The sequence below is a fragment of the Miniopterus schreibersii genome, assembly GCF_964146895.1.
Source record: "Miniopterus schreibersii genome assembly, chromosome: 11".
NCBI lineage: Eukaryota > Metazoa > Chordata > Mammalia > Chiroptera > Miniopteridae > Miniopterus > Miniopterus schreibersii.
Genome location: NC_138111.1, coordinates 24040278 through 24062066, shown reverse-complemented (window position 1 = coordinate 24062066; position 21789 = coordinate 24040278). Strand labels below are relative to the sequence as shown.

Below are 21789 nucleotides of genomic sequence, written 5' to 3'. Positions count from 1 at the left end.
AAGTTCCAGGTTCCATTGGAACCTCAAGATTAGCCATATCCCTCCCCTTCCCTGGGTCAGGTATGAAGCTTTTCCTTGAATGACATGATCTCCTCCTGCAGCTTCCTAAGAATTTTCTTTTCTTGCTTTTTCCCCTTTTTACAGTTATAAACTGTATTAGTCAGTAACCCAACCAAAAGAGTCCTAATAGTCACCTTGTTAAAAAATTTAAATAATGGTACATACGTCCTGACATATGATACTGTATTTGTTAAATTGAAGTGTTAAGTCAGGTTTCCCAGTTTCACATGCAAAGGGAGCATACAATTTGGCTGAAAGCAAGCTGATCAACACAGTAAGTTGGTTTGAAAAGAAACATCATCAGTTAGTAATTTTTTTAATCGCTTTTTTTTTCTTGTACTGCTAGGCAATTTTGTCATGTCATATGTCTACTTTCTTATTTTTTCTATGTTTTTTTAAAATTTACTTTTTAAAATGTTAAATATTTGCTTTTAGAATATAAAGTCAATTATTTTTCCTCTAGGCTGTTTGTAGTAGCAAAAAGAGTAATCTAAACATATAATAATAAGGGATTAATTAGAACAAACTATACATCACAAATAGGGAAATAGTTGGAAAAACAAATGTGCAAAACTGTGCTGTAAAAACGTACATGACCAATAGGATTACTTTATTCTTTCTTTTATGTTCAATTTTTTTTTCTTATGAGAAAACCAACTACTGGAATATAAAAATAATACAAGCAAACGAAAGAAAAATGTAATCCATACCGATCATCACACTCATCTTTTAAGACTGAAAAGACTTTTACAAACTTTTATAATCAATGTTACCACCTGGGTATATATTCTCACAAACTTTTATAATTATATAGTCATATATACATTGACACTCATTTAGAAAACCTTTTATTTCCTATAAAAATGGAACTAGAGCACATGTGCTTTTTTTTTTTTTTTAAAAAAAAACACCTTAACTTTATGAGGTATAATTTACATACAATAATGCACACTCATTTAAAACATACATTTTATTAGTTCTGGCAAATTTTACACCATTATAACCACCACCATGATAAAGATACAAAACATTTCCATAATCCAAAAAAATTCCTTTGTGTTCTTCCCTAGTCAACCTCGCTCTCACCCTGGGCCTGGCAAACAATGATCTGCTTTCTGTCACTATAGATTAGGTATTTTTTCTCTAAAGTTTCATATTAATGGGACCACACAATATGAACTCCTTTGTGTCTGATTTCTGTCACTCAGCGTGTTTTCGAGAGTCATCCATGTCATTGTGCTTGTGAGTAGTTCATTCCTTTTCGTTGCGGGGTGTTCCATTGTATGAACACACCATACTGTGTTTATCATTTGTGCGTTGATGGATGCTTGGGGTGTTTTAATTTTTGACTATTAATGAGTAAAGCTGCTATGAATATGTGAATAAAAGTCTTTGTTTAGATAGGTTTTCCTTATTTTAAGCAAAACACCTAGAAGTAGACTTGCTGGGTTGTAGGGTAGGTGTTGCGTTTAACCTTACAAGGAGCAGTCAAACTGCTTTCCGTTTCGGAACATATGAGGGTTCCAACCGCTCCACATGCTCACCGACATTTTTACTGAGTCATTCACTTTATGGGTGCGTATTGGTATCTCATTGTAGGTTTAATTTGCATTTCCTTGATCACCACCGACGTTGAGCATCTTAACATGTTAATTGGCCATTCAGATATCTTCTGTGAAGTGGCCATTCATGTACAGGGTGTCCCCAAAAACTGTATACACACCTTAACAGCTGATAGCTCAATTTTGAAAATGAAATGTATTTTAATATACACTGCCTTTATAATTATTCAGTGTGTGTATACATTTTTGGGGGATATCCTATATTTTGCCCAGCAAAAAATTTGGGTTGTTTGTCCTCTTACTTTGGAATTGTAAGAATTCTTTACATATCTTGGATGCAGGTCTTTATCACATATACTGATAATGAATATTTTCTCCAAGTCTGTGGCTTGTGTTTTCATTAAAAAACAACAGCAGTGTCCTTTGAAGAGCAGTTTTTAATTTTTATAAATTTCATCCTATCAGGTTTTTCCTCCCTTTATGCTTTGTGCTTTTTGGGTACCAAGAAATCTTTGCCTACCCCAAGTTTCTGGAGATTTTCTGTTTTCTTCTCTAAGTTCTGCAGTCTAGCTTTTATGTTTAGGCTTATGATCCACTTCATGTTCATTTTTGTATGTAGTTGAGGTTAAAGGTTCATTATTTTCCATACAGATATCCAAGTGTTCCAGGCCGTTTCTTGAAAACGTTCTGTCTTCCCCATTGAGTTATCTCAGTACCTTTGGCAGTAATCAGTTGACTACATATGTGTGGATCTATTTTAGGCCTCTATTCTGTTGGGTTGGTCTATTGGTTTATCCTTACTTCAGTCTCACTGCCTTGACAGATGGGAAACCTCCTGATACTGTGTTACGCACTGAGAGGGAAATAGTCCTTGTTGGGGTTGTTTGTACCCCATTTCTGCACGGTGTGACTTTCCCTGGCTTAGATTTGCACTGCTATACTCACTGGGGTGGCAAAAAACCGGGGCAATTCATCCAGGCCTGTGAAAGGCTGCCTTTGTCCCTCACAAGTTCACGATACTCTGAGTTTACAAATCAGCTTCACGTCCTTTGTCTCAGTCATTCATATACTGACTCAGTGCCTCTCATGCACTCTTTTATTTGTCCATTCCTCACAAACACCCTGTGAGGTGGGCTAGACCTGATTATACCCATTTAACAGATAAGGAAACTTAAAGATTATCACCATCAGGACACCTTCTCAAAAGTTGGAATTCTAGGTCCAGTAACACAGAAAACAAAAGGCCAATCTGTTCTAATTCTGCCTAACTTCTTTGGAGAGTGACCGGCCACAGAAATGTCACATCTATGCTACATTGGTGCCCCCTGTAAAACCTCAACATACACACACACACATACACACACACCCTGAGCAGATCTTTTAGACTATATTTGTCTCAAATGTCATCTGTGATTGGACTAGTGATAATGCTTCCTGCAAGATATTTCAGCATTTGCTTGTGGTCATATTGCTGGGTAACAAGGCCAAGTGGTCAGTCACCCTTACTGTGAGCCCCACCCAAACTCCAGTCCTTCTGACAAGGATAGTGTTGGAGTTTGACTCTATATTCTGGCTTGGATTCTTTCAAACACCCAACTCAAAATCTTTGGCGTTAATCTAGCTTGAATTTCTGCTTCCTGTAAGAAAATGACCTTGATAACGCTACTAGGACTTTGAAAGACCCAATGTCTGCTACAGGGAGGGCAGGCAGTGTGGCCTCAATAGTGATTCTCATAGGGGTTGGTATAGAGCAATGGGGTGGGTGCAGGACATTAGCATCTTTTAGGATCTGAGGACTAATTTGAAGACAGAAGAGCATCTTGTCCCCTCACTTTGATATGACTCAAAGCTGTATTTATTTTTAATTTCATAAAGCATTAAAGGGCATTTATGGTATTAAAGGTGTGCAGGCTGAGAAATTCTGGTATGTGTGGTGCTGGATGGAAGAGGTAACCATGGGTTGAATCCTGGCTCACTCACTTTTAAGTTACGTGTTCTTGGGCAAGTCTTTCATCTCTGAGCTTCTTTGTTTGTGTGTAAAATGGGGGATAATCATATCCACCTCACAAGATTGCTCTGAAGATGAAAAGGGAAAATGAATAGCAAAGCCTTTCTAAACCCGAGGACCTGAATGATGCAACTGCAGTGCTGCGGACGGGGTTTCACTAAAGACACACCGCACAAGAGACTGAGCCCATGCACACTGAAGAAAGGTGAAGTGGATGGACTTTGGAGTCAGAGAGCCTTGAGACTCTGCCCACCCAAGGCTGTGTGTGACAGAGGCAAGTTGCTTAACTATGTCCATAAAGGGACGACCACCTTGCAACTTCTAGGATTCAATGGGTTGTCTGCTGTGCATCTCATATGCCCAGCATGCAGTAAGTGCTAGAGTTACTATTCAAGTCAGTGTCTCATACTCCATTTCCCCTAACTTCTGCTTAGTTTTGGAAGCTGTAAACACCTCCTGTGCACAAAGTGCCATCCTAGATCCAGAAGCCCAGGGATCAATGCATCAGAGGCTGGAAGCTCCTGGCAGGCAGGGCTCTGCATCTCTCCCAAATCTATGCTCTTATTGTCACCGGTTAGGGCTTCAGACAATGAAGGTAAGTTAAACTGAAGGCCCACGAACCCATGTTGCCCATTTTGGAGGATCTGCAAAAAAAATGGTGAAACAGGCAAAAGTTTTAGTGCTTGGAATGGGTAAGCACAGGTTATGGATCAGAGCATGATCTGTTATGAATCAAAGCTGAGTCTGTCTGTCCTAAACCCAGCAGTCAGAGTCACCAGGCTTTTCTGAGGTTGTGGTTCCCTGAGAAACACACGCACCACGCCACAGAACAGGGATGACCTACTTTACTGGACCTAAGGTTTCCCAATACCAAAGGAAAAACAACAGAACTTTTCATTCCATAGAAGGCAATATACCTGACACTCCTTTTAAAGAACTCCTTTTGGTATTGTAATCCATCATAAACACCCCATAAGAAAAGCATAATAGTACAGTTACCCCACTTTACAGCCAAAGAAGCTGAGGCACAGAGATTAAGCAATTTGCCCAAGGCTCTCAGGTCTGTGCTTAGTGGATTAATGTGCAGCCTTTGGCTAGTGACCTTTGCTATTTTTAAAAAATAAATTTAGCTTTAAAGGTTGGTGGAAAAGTGCTTTATGTTTATTTGTATTTAGACCAATAGGTAAATAATGAACTGACTGGTTGATGCCATGAAAAGGGTAGACTGCATGGGAGGGGAAGTCACTCCCACTTTGGGAAGTGGGTGGAGGGTCAAAGAAAGCTCCACAGCAGGGGCCTTGAAGGGGAAAAAGCATTTGTGCCTTATATTTAGGAGGATCTTACTTAATACCACACAAATATTAACAAAGCTGATGAATCAGATGACACTAGGAAATAAACCCTAAGCAATATGCACCTTACATGAGTGACATTTCCTTCTTTTCTTAATCGTCACCTGAGGATATTTTTTCCATTGTTTTTTCAGAGTGGGAGACAGAAACATCAATGGGAGAGAGACACATTGATTGGCTGCCTCCTGCATGTGCCCCGACTGACCAGGGCTGAACCTGCAACCAAAGTATGTGCTCTTGGCCAGAATTGAACCCGAGACCCTTCAGTCCGTGGGCTGATGCTCTAACCACTGAGCAAAACCAGCCAGGGCGACAACATTCCTTCTTCACTTCAACATCCAGTTTACTCTTAGTTTCTGACTTCAGGCTTGGCTGTCATATCTACATGTGGATCATGGAAGCCAAAATTTAATATTTTATGTCTTTTCCTCTGATAAACATCTTTTACTGGCTTGTCTCAGTGTGCAAAAATACAATAAAAGTGTCTTTGTAAAAAACATACAGAGCATTCTTGCTATGGATCCAGGCAAAGGTATGACTAACCAAAATTTCCCAACAGAGGGCAGGGAACACTTAGGTGCATTGATTCTGGGAACTAGAGTGACCCTGTTCTGTTATGAAGCCAAATTCTTCAACTTTGATGATGAACTATCAAAACCAATTATGGCACAGTGTGACTCAAAATTTGTAGGCAGAGCAGCAATAGTCTAGAGAAAATAGAATTAACACATGGAATTATATCTTAATCAACACTGATAAGACTCATAATTATTTTAACGTAAAATATATTGTTTTTCTGAAAAAGGAGTCGGGAAGGTGTGGTATATAGGAAGGTGGCTCAGATTCAAGCGTATTTTTTTTTTTTTAACTCTTCAACACTAGATTCTAGGTTTCTTTTATGGTTTCAAAACTGGGTCTACAATCTATAAAATGACATTAACGAATATAGCATAAAGACCTTAAAAAGATCTGACTATACCAGCAGTTTAGTGACATATTGGTAGAGCTGTTCTGTAAATGCTTCAGAGGAAAACTTTTCCTTCACCCTGGCTCTGCCTGCCAGTCCCATTGTGGTTTTTAAGGAAGGTTCATGGATGAACTTTTCTATTGCTTCTGAGAAGTGCACTGGGTCAGGCTCACATAGAAACCCTGTAACACTGTGGACAATGGACTCTAAAGGCCCGCCTGAATTGACAGCAATGACTGGGCACTGCATGTACATGGCCTCCAAAGGGACAATGCCAAAGTGTTCATTGCTTGGTGTGTATATCACACACGTGCAGCCATGGAGGAGTGAGATTTTCTGTTTGTCCGAGAAAGATCGCAAGAAGGTCACAGACTGGTCAAGGTCAAACTGCTGGGCCATTTTCTTCAGTTCCTGATAGTGTTCCACGTTCTCCAGGACTCTCTCATCATAACCACCAGCCACGATCAGATAAACCTTGTCCCAATCTTGGGATGTCAATCTTCCACGCAGCTTTACTAGGGCTTCCAGTGCCAGAGTCAGGTTTTTCTTCCTTTCGTATCTGTTGATGGAGAGGAACAGGAATTTTTTCCCCTTGGGGACTAGATCATCAAGTTTTTCAGGGACAGCTGAGTCAAAGCTGGTGACATTCAGAGATGGGTAGAGGACATCGGGGTCTATATGAGATAGGGACGTAAACGTTTTCTTAAATATGGCAGCTGTGAACTGGCTGTTGACCAAGATGCAGTCAGCCATGCCTGTGGTGTATTCTTCTATCCAGTCAATTGGGGCCCTATATAGACGTTTAAGAAAAGAATCTCTCTTGGTAAGAAGCAGATCTGGGAAGTGACAATAAAACAAGATCTTCTTACGCCGTCTGGCCAGCTTGAAGACTGGGATACAGGCAGACACCTAACCAAAGCAAAAATAAACAGATAAAGTGGCTGGTGAACTAAACTTCAACTAAATCAAAAGTATAGACACCCACCCTGCCTACTAGTCTGTGGGCTCCTCATGGGCAATGTCTCATTCTGCTTTGTGTTCTTACAGACTCTCACCCAGTCCAATGCCTGGTGTATTAAAGGCTGGTAGATATTTTCTGGATGTGTGCTAAATATTTCAAGCTGCAAGTCCAGTGTTTCCTCTAGAATAGCACTGTCCAATGGGAATGAAAATCTAGTAACAACATTAAAATTTTTAAAGGGTTAATATATTTTATTTTCCTAAAATATTACCACTGAAAAACGTAATCAATGCTAAAAAAGTTAGAGATACTTTACACTATTTTTCACATTTATTCTTTAAAATCAGGCAAGTATTTTACACTTACAGAACATCTCAGTTCAGACTAGCAACATTTCAAGTGCTCAATAGCCATCTGTGGCTAATGGCTACCATACTGGACAGAGCAGATCTAGTATATTTCTCCTCCTAAGGAACTGAATGAACTATAGTAGTTTAGAATGCAAGCTCTGGAATCAAGATGGCCAGAGTCTGAATCTCAGTTCTACTAGCTAGTTGTGTGACCATGATCAAGTTCTACCTCTCTCTGGGCCTCAGTTTCCTCTTCTGTAACATGGTGACAATTATAGTACCAAAAAACCCATGTTTTTTTGTGATTATTAAATACAATGGGATATGTAAAACACTTAAGAATTTAGTGTAGTATGTGCTCAATAAATATTAACTATAATCATTACTGAGCATGAACTACATGCTGGCATTACTAAACTTTCCTGTTGGATAATCTTACAAACCACTCAATCTCCAGCTCACTTAATACCTGAAGGTGAGCTTTCCAAAGCTACTTAAAGTCATAAAATAGCAGATAAATGGAACTTATATTCAGGTCTCCTGCTTCTGAGCTCAGTTTTTTCTCTATATCATGCTGTCTCATGCTTATGAACTCGTTAGAAATGCAGGGTGTTTGGAACATGTCCACATTTCTCAAAAATATCTTCCACACAAGCAAAGAAGATCAAAAGTAACTCATGAGTTATAATTAAAGAAACACAAATACAAATGTGATGCCATTTCCCCCATTAGTGTGGCAAAGATTAAAATGGTTGATAACATCCAATGTGCACCAAAGCAAAATGCTCTATTGTACATGTGGCTGTCTTTAGGGAGAGGAACTGGGATGTGACTTTTATATTATACATATATATATTTATTGATTTTAGAGAGAGAGGAAGGGAGAGGGAGAGAGAAACATCAATGATGAGAGTCATTGATCGGCTGCCTCCTGCACGCCCTGAATGGGGATCGAACCCACAACCCGGGCATGTGCCCTGACCGGGAATCGAACCTCCATCTCTTGGATCCTAGGTCGATGCTCAATCGCTGAGCCACGCAGGTCAGGCATATTATACTCTTTTAAACTATCTGACTTTTTAGACCTAGTAAATGTTACTTGATAAAATAAAAATTTGGGGGGGTGTGGGGGCGAGGGACAGAGGAGTTTAGAATAATTAGAGCCCAGACTCAGGTGGGCATTCTTTACCAAGCAAAATAATTTGGACTTTTCTACAAAGACTAATGGAGAGCCACGTTTAAGTTTTATGGGGACATGACATGTTTAGCTTGGTGTTTTAACACAGGACACTGCTGAGGAGTAGGGTAACCTGGCTGCAAAGGCTACAGTGTGATGCACATGGCCTAGAAAGTGTCAACAGAAATAATGCAAAGAGGGAAGGCATACGAGTTACTCAGAAGTAAAAGGTGACTGAATGCTGACTTCTAACGTTAGTGTTTCTTAGAGAGAGACCCAAGGCCCATCTGCTGCAGAATCGCGCGACGTGACAGTGAAAAATGCAGGTTTCGGGGCCCCAACTCAGGGCTTCTGGATGAAGCTCCTCGGGGGGGACACTGTAATGTGCAACTTAAATGTGTCCACACTAAAGATCGAGAACCACAGTCACTCCGAGCTCCGATCTCTCCAGATCAGTTCCAACCTTTTCGACCCGCAGCCCGGGAGAGGCCAGTGCAACAGGGAGCGCGGCGCGGTCACCTCACCTGGTCGCACACGACCACGTCGAATTCCTCGTCGCCGAGGAACAGCACGTAGAGGGCCAGGAAGACCATGCGCACGTAGGCGCAGACCGCGGCGCCGCGGCCGCCCCAGCCCAAGCCGCGCGGCAGCCAGTCCCCCGCGCAGCGGACCGGCAGCTGGCGGCTTTCGGCGAAGCAGTGGCCCGGGTCGTAGTGCGCGGTCCAGATCTTCACGCTACACCCGCGCGCCTGCAGGGCCAGCGCCGCATCCAGCACCAGCCGCTCGGCGCCACCCACGCCCAGGTCTGGGTGCAGGAACAGCACGGATGGCTTGGGACCCACTTCGTCCTGGGCCCGCTTCCCCGCCATGGGCCTGGTGTCCAGCCGGCGCCCGGCGCCCGTAGGCACTTGCGCGCTGGTTCCCTCCCCCGCTTCCCGCTGGCCGGGCGGGGCCGCGCATGCCCCGCGGCGCCTGCGTCGGTTAGGCCACGTCGGCGCAGACCTGCGGGCGCCTAGCAACTGCCGGGGAAAAGTTCTCTTCCGACCATGGCTGTATCCCCCCTTTGGTAGGAACTGGGCTCTACGAAGGACGCTGTGATCTAAAGGAAGAAGTCGGAAGGTCAGTACTTCCCACACAGCAGCTGACCGAGTCGCCTGTAGCACAATTTCTACAGGCAGATAGTAGGACAACCCAAGCGTCCTTGGAGTCAGGGGCCCTGCCAGCAGGTCTGGGGCGGGGACTGGACCAGTGTCTCCAGCCGCTGGTCTACTGAAGGCTCCGCTGCTTCCCTGCCGTCTGCTTCTCCCCCCCGCCACCCTCCAGTTTCCAGCATGGTATGGCGACCTCGGCAGTCCCCCCTGAGTCCCCGTCTCTCTCAGGCGCCCCGACTTCTGCCTCACGCCTCGCCCTCCTCCCGCGGCTCCCTTGCCTTCCCCACCCTCCTGGGCGAGCGCGGGTCTGGGCTGCCAGGGCCTGGGGGCTGGGGGCTGGGGGTGGGCGGGCGGTGCTCACCCGTCTGTCTTCTTGCCTCCCCCACAGCCTGGTCCAACCCCAAGTGGCACCAACGTGGGCTCCTCGGGACGCTCCCCCAGTAAAGCGGTGGCCGCCCGGGCGGCGGGTTCCACGGTCCGGCAGAGGTAAGGAGCCCTGCGAGCCTCTTGGCTGTGGCCTGGGAGAGGGGGCCCGAGAATCCGCCGGTCCCGAGGAGGAGACCCCAGGATATTAAGATTCCCAAAGACGGAGTGAGCCTCAGGCGACGTGGCCGTGGGAGTAAAGGGCCTTCTGTGTCGAGAGAGGGAGGCGATATTTTCTTCTCCTTGTACAGTTTTGGCTGCCACTTAAAAAAACGAAAGTTAAGTTGGAATTGGATCGGAGACAACTTTGAAAAAACTGGTGTCATTGAACTGGTGTCTCTGAACCAGGCCCCATACCACCCAGTTTAACCAGACTTGTGGGACGCAAACTCAGCGTCCCCATCATCCCCGCCCCGCCCCGCCCCCGGTTACATTTCTCTGCTTCCATATGGCGCTCGACCCAAAGCCAGAACTTTCAGCGTCGTCTTGGATTTTTCTTACCTCTGTCTCTATCCAGTCGTTTGTCAGACTTTAAATTATACACAGTAAACTGCTCATCATTTCTGTTCGTCTGCATTTCTACTGCCCCAATGTAGCCGTCAGCTTCTGTCATCTAGGCTTTCACGTTTCTACATCACTCTTCTCTCCAGGCCGTTTCCACTCCAGTCCATCCTGTTCTACAGTTCTGTTAACTCTTATGCTTATTTTCTCTGTTAGTTTCTTTTTGCTGAATTAAAAAAAAAAAAGGGGGGGGGGATAGCAAGGTTTTTGGTGGTTTTTCAGCCTGTCAGCCTCTCTTCTCCCTCTCTCCTGTGATCCAGCAGTCTAGCAGTAGTGAACTTATTACTGTTTTCTGAACCTCACCCCACCTCCCCCACACTTACACAATTTTTATTTATTCTCCTAAAACTAAGTTCAGAGGTTATTTTGTCTTGAGGCCTTCCCTGACTCCCAAAGTAGCAGTAGCTACTTGTCTTGCCTTTTGCTCTCAAAGCATTTCATTCGTATGGTGGTAATAGCATTTGTTTCTTAGACTTTGAAAGAAACTGCCCAACTCAGTCTCTTCTACTGTGAGGTCTTAATAAAGGAAGGATGAGTGAAGGAAGGAACCCTGTTGTCTTGGGAGTTTTGAAGGAACTAGTGGGATTTTATCTAGAAGAGGGTAGGACCTTGAAGGGATACATGAAAACTGTTCATAAGGATGTGAAGAGTGATGAGATTTTTCTTGTTGGCTACAGTTGCTAAATATAAAACTAATAATTTGAATTTACACGAGACACTTTTCAGCGTAGAGGAAAGTGATTCGGATACAACTGTGAGGACATGGTAAGATTGTCCTGAACAATTGAGAGTTCCTTGTCACTATGTTCAAGGGAAGGCTCGGTTGGACCATCTAGAAAGTATGTCAAGCTGTGGTTTAAGTTACATGGGTTTGGATTGCTGTCCCCTGTCCACCCTGTATTTCAGAGATTCTTTGTGCTGGAATGGAAAACATGTCCTGTAGGTAGTGGGCCTGGTTAATAAGAATTGGTAGTACGGTGGCAGGGAAGTTTGGCCATCTGAGAATTCTTAAAGAAAAAAAAAGAGAAATCACATATTTATCAAATGTAAATAAGATAATAAAATAACGTACTTAATAAAAATGAAATAACTGATGCACAGGTGAAATGGAAAAACGTAAACATTTGAGGACAGGTACAGCTTCTCAACTTGTGGGTGTTGATGTCATGTAGGGTTCAGCATGGCTGGGGCTAGAATAACTAGAAAGATCATGGTTATATGTATTGAGAAGAGACTACAGTGTTCCTTTTAGAATTTTGGTACTTTTTTAAGTGTTACTTAATGCGTGTAATGCCATAGGTGTTGGCTGCCTAAGAATATATCCCTGCTTTGTAAGTCTGTATAAAAAAGTTGAAGCTAATGGTTTAAAAAGTTGAAGATAATGCTTTGGATTATGTAGTGTGCAGATTTGCATTCTCTCTCCAGGCTCAGTGAGGTGGTAGAGGTAGTACTTTGGAGAAGAAATGGTAAGGGATTGATTTATTGAGGGAACATGCCAGGCACTGTACCAACTCTTTGGGTATATTTGTGTATAAGATAGGGTTTAGCCTTATGAATCTTATATTCCAGTGTGGGAGACTGTAAGCAAGACAAATAAATAAGGTAATTTCAGGTAAGAAGGGCTATGAAGAAAAGTAAGGCTGGGTGGGGGATAGAGAGTGGTGGGGTTAGGGTGTAGGTGGATAGCTGTTTTAGATAGGGTGTTCAGAGTAGGTGACCTTTAAGTGGAGACCTGAAAGAAGCAAGGGAGGAGATCCTGCAATGGCCTGTGGAGGAATAGGTTTTCTACACAAAAGGAATGATTAAGTGTAAAGACTCTGAGGTGGGAATGAGGTTGACTTTGAGGAGTAGCCAGAAGGCGATCATGCTAGAACAAAGTACATAAAAGGTCAGTTATGAAAACCATTGTGTTAAGGTATAGGAAGAGGGAGGCAGTTACACAGTGGCCAGATAAAAAGGGTAAAATAGACCCCAGATAGAGGTTAAAATGGGCTCTATGAACCTCTGCCTACTTTCCAGGGGCAGGGATGGGAGGTATTTTGAGTATTTTTGGTATTTCTAGGGGTCCTGACTTTCAAATCCTCTTCAGTATTCCATGTGTCAGTAGATGTAAGAAATCTTAAAAGAGGCCCGGACTGATCCTTTCGAAACTCCTGGAATTATAGGAGACTTTTGAAGACAGGACCTGGAGTAGGGAGATTGTGAGAACAGGAGAAAGCATGTGGGTCCTAGTCCTGGCTCAGCCCATGACTTAACATATCCATACTGGATTTACTCTCTAGCTCAAGTTCCCTTTTACAAACAGGAGGAAAATATCATGCACCTACCCCACAGGTTAAATGATGTCTGTATCTCTGTGTTAAAGCTCTTCTAGTCGAATGGATTACTCTGTAAATCCCTGCGCAGTATGTTTGCTGTTTACAATCAGTTTTCCCATTCTAGCACTGAAACAGTCATACAAATGGAGTTCTGAGTTCCCAGGCCACCATATAACCTAGAATTAATGGGTCTGAAATATAATCTTTTCAGTATAGTAGACCCAAATCATTGACACTAATTGCTCTCAAGTTTCTAACATGGACACAGCTCTTTTGCTGGAACCCAGACTGGAACCAGGACCCCACTTTTCCATTCCATGCAGCAGGGCAAGCTCCCTGCTTCTTGTGTTAGAGTGTGTGCTAAAGGCCATGGCAGGGTGAGATGGGGATCAGGATCAGATTTTGGAGGGTAGTGAGAAGAGATGGTAGGGAAAAGGTTTTCATTTCTGTTTTCTCCCTCTATGCCCTTCTCTTTTCAAAAAATCTAGAATCAGTAGCCCACAGATATCTGGAATGGGATTTTAAGGGAGGGTGTACTGGCAGTGATGGGATAGGGCTTTCCCTCTCTCCTTTTCCTTTCCCCTTACCTAGGATTTATTATAAACGGGCTGAAGAAGATTTTTTCTGACTTCTCCTCTCACATTTACTACTTACTCCCATATTGTAGTACTCTAGCACTGGGGCAAGATGAGAAGTGGGATTGGAGTAGTGCTTCTTGGAAGAATAGTTGGGTGGGCCTCTCAGTGACTGAGGAGAGGAGGGAAAGGGCTCCCTTGGCCTGTGCTTGGCCAGTGGTGTAAGTGCTGTCCGGCTACTTTTGTATGCCAGGACTGCTGGTCTTAGGTAGGCACTTTGATTAACCCTTTCCAGCGTAACCACTTTCCAGGGTTAGTGTAGTGTATGCATTAGCATACGGCAGGCACTCAGTTCATGGTGGTTATCATGATATCATGACCAGTGGAGTGAAAACAAGAATTTGGGGTTTACTAACAAAAGGAAAAGTTTTTTCTTGTTTTGGTTCTTTAACAATGTAATGGTAGCATATGTTACAATACCATTAAAAAGGTTTCTAAAGAAAGGCCGTTTGTAACATTTTTTTCTCTTAACAGGAAAAATGCCAGCTGCGGAACAAGGAGCGCAGGCCGCACGACCTCAGCAGGCACTGGGGGGATGTGGCGATTCTACACAGAAGATTCTCCTGGCCTCAAAGTGTAAGTCGTGGGAGCAGATCTTGTGTTTCTGTCCAGTATCACAGAGCTGTTTGGCGATACTCTCGCTCTTCCATTGGTGGTGCTGGCTTTGATGAAATTTATAGTATGCAACAGTTTTATTTGTGCCAGGTGGGCTGGGTTTGGTTTGTCCATATATCAACCAATTAGTTTAGGGCCTGGAATGATATCTCTTCATGGATTGAGTGAAAGCAAGGGAAGATCTTCATGTAGCTGTGCCAAAATAAATGATGGGAACAGAGAGAACTAGAGGGAAAAGTGCTTAATTAGATGAAATTGCTCTTTACTTGGTGTTCTGTCCCATACTGAGAATGATTAGTAACCATTTGAATAGGAGTTGGGTGGTTTTTCAATGCTCTTGTGGAAGCATAAGCTGATATTATGGATGTTTCTACATTAGGCTGTGTTACCAAAAGTTCTTTGGCCTTCTTGCCTTTTGTGGGTGGTGAGTAGATCTTAAAGGGTCACATATCACTTTCCAAGTTCTTAGGCCTCAGAGTGCTCATTAGGTGATGGGAAATGGGAATATGGGGGACCCCTGTCCCCATGCCTTGCTCACCTCACTTTTCCAGGGTTTCTGGTACTATGTGGCAGGTTTCTCATCAAGTAAGCTCCAGGACACCACTGTTTACAGCTGTTTCCTGACTCAACCCAGTGGATGAAGAATTGTAATAATGACTACTCTTATTTGCATAACACTGCAGGTTCAGAAGCTCAGGTTTAGAGAGGCAAAGTTATGTTCTAGCAAGAGCTGGAACCAGACATCCTGACTGTTCAGTCCTGTGCTCCATATGTCTGTCTGCTAGAAAAGAGACAAAATTAGATTTATTTGCATTAGTTTAATTAATTTGACCAATAGCTTGTCTTGGGTCACAAATTTAAAGACTTGTGTGTTAAGGTGAGAATGTATTCAGGAAGTAACTCTTGGGGTCGGGAATATATGAGTTGGCAGCATTCAGACAACCTTTTGGTCTTTGTTAAAGATAATTTTTCTGAGTATTTCAGAGAGAAATTTTGAAGCCCCTTGCTCTTTAAGGGATCCAGGGGACTCCTTTTAAACCCTTTTTAAGAAGGTGGTAAAAGCTGTTCTCCTGTGGGTGAGTCTGGCTTGTGCTGGCTCTGGGCTTTCTGCTGTTGTGCAGCCAGGCTTGCTCATTGCTACTGCTTGAGTACTCCCAGGAATCTAGAAACTGTTCCTTGAAGTGTCGTAAAGCACAGTTTCATCATACCACAGAGACAGTAAAAGGACACAGTTGGGAATTTGTATCCACAAATCCACATCTTGGAGCAGTCAAGTAACATCTTAGAGTTTGTTGTTGGCTCTTTGTAGGAGTTTGGAATTTTTTTCAGGTTGATAATAGTAACATTTCCTGCAAATTTATTATAAGCCTGCATTGGTTGTGTATTAATTTATTTAATGCCTCAGTAACCCAATGAGAGAGGTACTATGATTATCCCTACTTTACAGATGAGGAAACTGAGGCTTGGAGAAGGTAAGTAATGGGGCCACAGTCACAGCTCATAAGTGACAGAGTTGTTTTGCAAACTCTGGCACTTGGACCCTGAGAGCTGCACTCTCAGCTTTATGCACTATGGCTGTTACTCTAACGTTGCTTTAAAGTAGGGGCTCTGGTTGAGTGCAACGTGATAAAAATCTCTTCCCATGTATTTTAAAATTTGTTGACTCCTGTAATTGTACAAATTTTGGAAGAACAAAATAGTGTAGCAAGAATATCAATCTCTGTGCATTGTTTATTGTCTACCGGAGGACTCTGTTACTCCACTGTGCCACTGGGTTACTCCACTGCCTTAATAGCAAAGGTTTCTGGGGTCTTTTACACTTGTATCCAGTTGTATCTGGGAGGTGATGTGACATCTTGAATTCTTCTAAACTGGTGTTGGCAGGAAGAGTAAAAAAGGCAGAGCCCATAACATTTCACTAAAGTTAATGGTTTTAGGGAAGGGCTGAAGTGTAAAATCTATTTCCTTCCTACAGTAAACTCATAAGTATGAATCACACTTAACACATGTTACCTAGAATGTTTTGTCCTTAAAGATGGGAATCTTAAAGCAGTAAAATGAGCAGTATGTGTAGAATCAGAAAACCTGAGTTCAGATCTCTCCTTTCATCTGTCTACGTGTTCCGAGGCAAGTAATAATCTCTCTGGCCTCAGTTTTACTTGTTTATAAAATGAGATTAGTATCTGTTTTGCCTGAGTCATGAGTTTGTTAATCAGTGGGATCATATATTTGAAAACACTTTGTAACTTATGATTTTCATCTTTGTAGACCTAATATATTATAAACAATGAAGGTTGTCTAAATAAATCTTACTTTGAAATAATAGTTTTATAATTGGATCATTTGCACTTAAAGCATTTGTGAAAGTTTTTCTTATTTTTATTATGGAAAATGTCAAATATGTGAAATTAAAGAGAGTAGTATCTCCAAGACATCAGATCATTTTATTTGTATAATTTCAGTATGTTTTACTAGAAGATAAGGATTCCTCCTATCTAAATAATGGCAATGCTGACTGCACACCTTCAAAATATCCACAATAACAATTTTGGGAATATTTGTAAATGCTGTAAATAATATTCTTGGATGACTCTTAGGTGCTCTTCTCCCCTCCCCTCCACGCCTAAGCAATCTTTAGTATTAGAAATATAGTAATATATTATTACTGAAAGTAACATGCTTTTCTTCTTCTTTTCAGTGGCCCTGTTCCAGTATTGGTTATGAGTCTTCTGTTCATCGCTTCTGTATTTATGTTGCACATTTGGGGCAAGTACACTCGTTCATAGATTTGGCTACATCCGTCATCTGAAGGAGGAGACAAAAAAACCAATATATCTTGGACCAAAAGCATAGTGATTTTCTGTTCATGAGAAAGAAATTTTCTGTAAGCTTACTGTTTTACAGGGAACTTAAGAATTGACTTTAAGGAATCAATTTTTTTCTATGGCTAATAAACTTTTTAATTCATTTATACCAAGTCTGATTGTTGATGCCTGGCTGTTAGGGCCCTTAATCTTTGCCTTTCGATTACAAGTAAATACATAGAAAACATGTCTTGTGGAACTTGTTTTCTTTGTTGAATTGATAGTTCCTTATATGACCATGTAGTCATTCAAATCCAAGGTACTGTAATTGACCTTGGCTTGTTTTCTTCTAGGTATTTCTCTTTTCGTGATTGTCATTTTGAGCGTTCTGTGGTTTTCAAGGAGTGTGCCTATGACTCCATCAGGCAGATCTGTATTCAAAGGCAGCTGGTACCTAGGGGAATAGTCATGGAAGTCATAAATCAGAAATCTTGGATGAAATGTTTGCTTATTCTGTTCTTTGTCTCTAACACCATAGATTTTAGAGACAAAGAATGAACTCTCCCAGTTCTTAACTCTGTGAGTGTAGACCAGGAGTTTCCATCTATTTATCACTTGTTAAACCTATTTTGAAGAATTCATTTGATAAGTTGGATTTTTCAAATAAAATTTTGTTTTCATTTTGAAAATTACTTTTATTTTTTTATTTTTATTTTTTAAATATATCTTTACTGATTTCAGAGATAGGAAAGGAGAGGGAGAGAGAGAGATAGAAACATCAGTGATGAAAGAGTCATTGATTGGCTGCCTCCTGCATGCCCCAGACTGGGGATCGAGCCCGCAACCCGGGCATGTGCCCTGACCTAGAATTGAACCCCAATCGCCTGGATCCTAGGTCGACGCTCAACTGCTGAGCCACGCCCGGCCGGGCGAAAATGAAAGACTTTTAAATCAGAGTGAGATATCAGCATTCTAAACTGAGTTGATATAATTCCAAACAAAAAATAAAAAAATTTGAGGTTTCACTTAGCTTATGTTGCCATTCTGGGCATAAGCATTCAGTTTCTGGTACACCCTAGGAAATACCAAAAATAGCTTAAAGGTACATAGTTCAGGAGTCTAGGACTCTAAACCAGATTTTCTAAGGAGTAAGTGGTCTATGTGATGTCCCCTTAGTTGTCCAGCGGAATCACAACATTATGGAAATGTGTATTAGTTAAAAAAAAACATAATTTTAACAACTTTCTTTAAAAAAAAAAAATCCCTAGAACAGTTAAGCAGTTTCAGAAATGTTTTTCTTAAGTCCTGGCTGTAAAGTAAATTTAAATTTAGGGCCAGAGCACCAAATATAATGTTGAAAGTATGTACCTTTATAATATATGGGTGAGTGTGCTCTTGTAAATCCTAACAAATGGGAAATTATTAGGAGAAAATGATGAAAAATTTGTTCCCTTGGATCCTAGGAATTGCTTATTGAATGAAATAGGTATCTTCATTTTGAAATTCAGGGGAAAATATCTCAATTTCATTTGGAAGAAATTAAAGATTTCTCTTATCATGGATTTTTCCCCCCTAATATTCAGGTTAGTGATACCAATAACAGCTAAAAGTTATACTTTTAACTTGGAAAAGAAATCTGTTCCTTTGTCCAGAGGGGTCTGTTTTTCTTTGGGGGAGTTGCTAAAACCACTTGGGGGAGCTGTTGTGTTGTCTGGGAGTGCATTTTCTTCACTGCATAGTGCGGCTTATTAGCCCTGTCTGCCTAGCAGTGGTCTCTAGTGGATGGATAGTGGGAAGTCACTGACTTTTCTGAGCTAGGGATTTAAAAGAAAATGATATTTGTAGTGCCAGAGCAAGGAGATGATTCATTCAGCGGAAGGAAAACAGGGTTGGGCATAGAGATGTACAACATCTATTATGTAGCTACTTTTGGCTCTGAGGATACAGTGCTAATACAATCTTAGTGTTCAAGTTGTTCCTTTCTCTTTCTTTTAAAAATTGTGAAATATCTTAACCATTTTTAAGTGTTCACAACAATGGGATTAAGTACCTGTTGCTCAACCATCACCACTATCCATCTCCAGTACTCTTTTTTCATCTTAAAAACAGAAACTAAACCCACCAAATAATAGCCTCCCCACCTTCCCCTCAGCCCCTGGCACCACCATTCTACTTTGTGTCTATAAATTTGACTCTAAGTACTTAATGTAAGTGGAATCATACAGTATTTTGTCCTTTTGTAACTGACTTATTCAGCTTAGCGTAATGTCCTCAAGGTTCATGTTGTAGCATGTGTCAGAATTTCCTACCTTTTTAAGGCTGAATAATATCCAATTGTAAGTATATACCACATTTTGTGCTCTTTTTAAATAGGGATTTCTGGACTGTTGTTTCTTGAGCCATTTATAGTAATTCTGAAAGCCTAACAAATTAGATCTTTACCTTCATTAAGGCTACCTTACTTAGCCCAAAGGATCCTCAAGCTGTTTTGACTATGGGCTATAATTCTAGCCACCTCTGAGTGATGGACACAAGCCAGCACATGCTGAGCAGAAGCTCTAAGTGGTTAAAATTGGGAAAATGAATTACGTACATTATAATGTAGCTCAGGCTGAGCCTTTTAAGTCATTGGGGAACAACCAACAAAGGGAAGGGTGAGTCCCTGTGACTGCTGGGGGATGGAAATACTAGAATCTCTGGGCACAATAGTGCCCTGAACACATTTTGGTAAAACAGTAGTTGAGGAGAGATCTGTTCATGGGAGAGGCAAAATACGCCACAGCTTCTTTTCACCCCTGTTCTAGTCTAGATTCCAGTATTTTTCCAGGTTGCTAATGTCCTCATAGGAAGAACTGAAAAAGACATTCTGAAATCACGCAGTATTGGCATCAAGTTAAAATGGATGAAAAGGTCTGTAAAGCTGGCATCATTCAACAGGAAATACAGTGTTTGGAGTTCTATGCACATGGTGCCAATCTCTTGATTCCCTTACAGCTGCCCTTGGGAAACTTCAGAGCTGCACCGCCCCTCCCCCCTGATGCTGCAGGACGCGGGAAAGGCCAGGGCTAAGTTTGTTTGACTCTTCTGGTGCACTACTGGGACTTCCAAACTTACCACACTTACTACCCGTCTTCAGGCTGGGAGGTGTGCCTCACCTGGGTTCAACTGCTGGCTGTGCAATTTACCAGTTGTGAGAATGTGGGCGACTCAGTTTTTGTGGGTCTTGTTTTTCTTATGTGTAAATGATAATTCCCACCAAATATGAGGATTAGATGAGAAGAATGATCCAACAGTGCTTTGTTAATTAGCTAACTGCAAGTGCTTATTCTCAATAATTTTAGAGATGTAGTTTTCTTATTTAATCAACAATCTACTAAGGAATTTACTCTTTGCCCCAATTTCCACAAGAGGAGACTGAAGCTTAAACCACTTAGCTTGTAAGCGAAGGAGCTGGGATTTAACTCCAGTCTCTGACTTGCTCACTAGAGTCACATAGATGGACTATTGAGTATTTAGTGTGAGGGCAAGGGAAGGGTGTCACAACATTAGAGGTTCCACAACAGAGCTTTTAAAAATAAAACAATTCCAAGAGAGTGCCACTCAATCATTTGGTGTACTTCAGGCATTACACAGCTAGTTTGAGGTTTGAGGTTCTGCAGAAGGAATTGGTTTCTCTATTTCAGTCCTGAGCTTTGTTCATTGTGTGGAACTCCTGTGGTTGTAGAGAAAGTACTATATTTATTCACTCAACAAACATTTACTAACCACTGTGTGCCTTGCCCTTCTGTTGGGGTTTTACAAATGGCCTGGCTTGGTCTCTTACAGCTTAAAAGGGCTGGGCATTTGGATGCTAGGATCCTAGTCCTACCTGGGGCTGCACGTTCTAAATGGCCATGTGATTATGAAGAAACCAGACAGGAAACCCTCTCAAGGCTCCCTCAACTATTAGTGAAATCGATAGTTGGGACCATAGTTTAAGAACTGGTATGCTCATGGTGTGTGGGCAGTGGTGCCAGGCATTACAAAACTGGCACCACCCCCGAGTGATCGTACTGAATGATCACTTGTCCAACGGGAAAGCCAGTAAACCCTGGGATGCCTCAGCTGGAACAGCTGAGAGTTCACTGTGCTCTCCCCTTATACAACAGAGGAGACTGGGGCCCAGAGAAGGGATGTGCCCAAGATTGTCTTCTTAGCAGAGGAGAGTTCAGAACCAGGCTTCCTGTTTCCAGGCCAGGGCTGCTTTCCAGAACTGCACTGTGAACCGTATTTTGGGCCTGTGTATAAGCCAGCCCACCTCTCTCTAGAAGCAAAGCTCTGGACTTAGATAAACCAAGTGGTGGGCTTTGATTAGTGGGCAGTGTTAATCAAAGGGGTAGGAATAAAGGCAGCAAGATTAGCTAGTAAAAATACAGTGAATTAATGTTAGTAAATCTAGAAGGTCAACAGGTTCATGAGACTTAATAATGGAGACACAAAATAGGGAAAAGCAACCAGCAGAACGGCACTGTTTTGCATTCTTGTGATCACAAGTGGGAGGTGAACAAAAAACACAGTGAGATTCACCAAGTAGGGTGAAGGTAAAGGCTAAACTGTTTAAATACTTTTCCTGGTCACTGGCAACTGGGTCTGTTTGCCATGCTAAAGAAATTAAAACAAAATCAAACATGCAAATTAAATAGGAATCAAAGGTGTAGTCATACATAGCTTAGATCGCTTCATTTTGGGGAATGATCTAGAAGTTTGTACTCAGAAAGCAAATGAAGACACAAGGGGAAGAACTTGAATTACACATAACAGTTACATTGGTCCTGCAAACACACTTGCCTTCCTTTCCATGAACTG

The 21789-nt window shown here is 42.0% G+C and overlaps 2 protein-coding genes across 2 annotated transcripts; one reads left to right on the top strand and one right to left on the bottom strand.

Moving 5' to 3' along the window:
- Positions 1-963: 963 nt before the first annotated feature.
- Positions 964-9391, bottom strand: ALG2 (ALG2 alpha-1,3/1,6-mannosyltransferase). The gene is made up of 2 exons (XM_081152364.1): positions 8962-9391; positions 964-6858 (listed from the first exon to the last, which is right to left on the bottom strand). The coding sequence occupies exons 1-2, from the start codon at positions 9304-9306 to the stop codon at positions 5956-5958; spliced, it is 1248 nt and encodes a 415-aa protein (XP_081008490.1). The 5' UTR covers positions 9307-9391; the 3' UTR covers positions 964-5955.
- On the top strand, positions 9383-17111 carry SEC61B (SEC61 translocon subunit beta). The gene is made up of 4 exons (XM_081152365.1): positions 9383-9771; positions 9977-10074; positions 14000-14101; positions 16839-17111. Exons 1-4 carry the CDS (start codon positions 9769-9771, stop codon positions 16924-16926), a joined length of 291 nt encoding a protein of 96 aa, XP_081008491.1. The 5' UTR covers positions 9383-9768; the 3' UTR covers positions 16927-17111.
- Positions 17112-21789: the final 4678 nt, after the last annotated feature.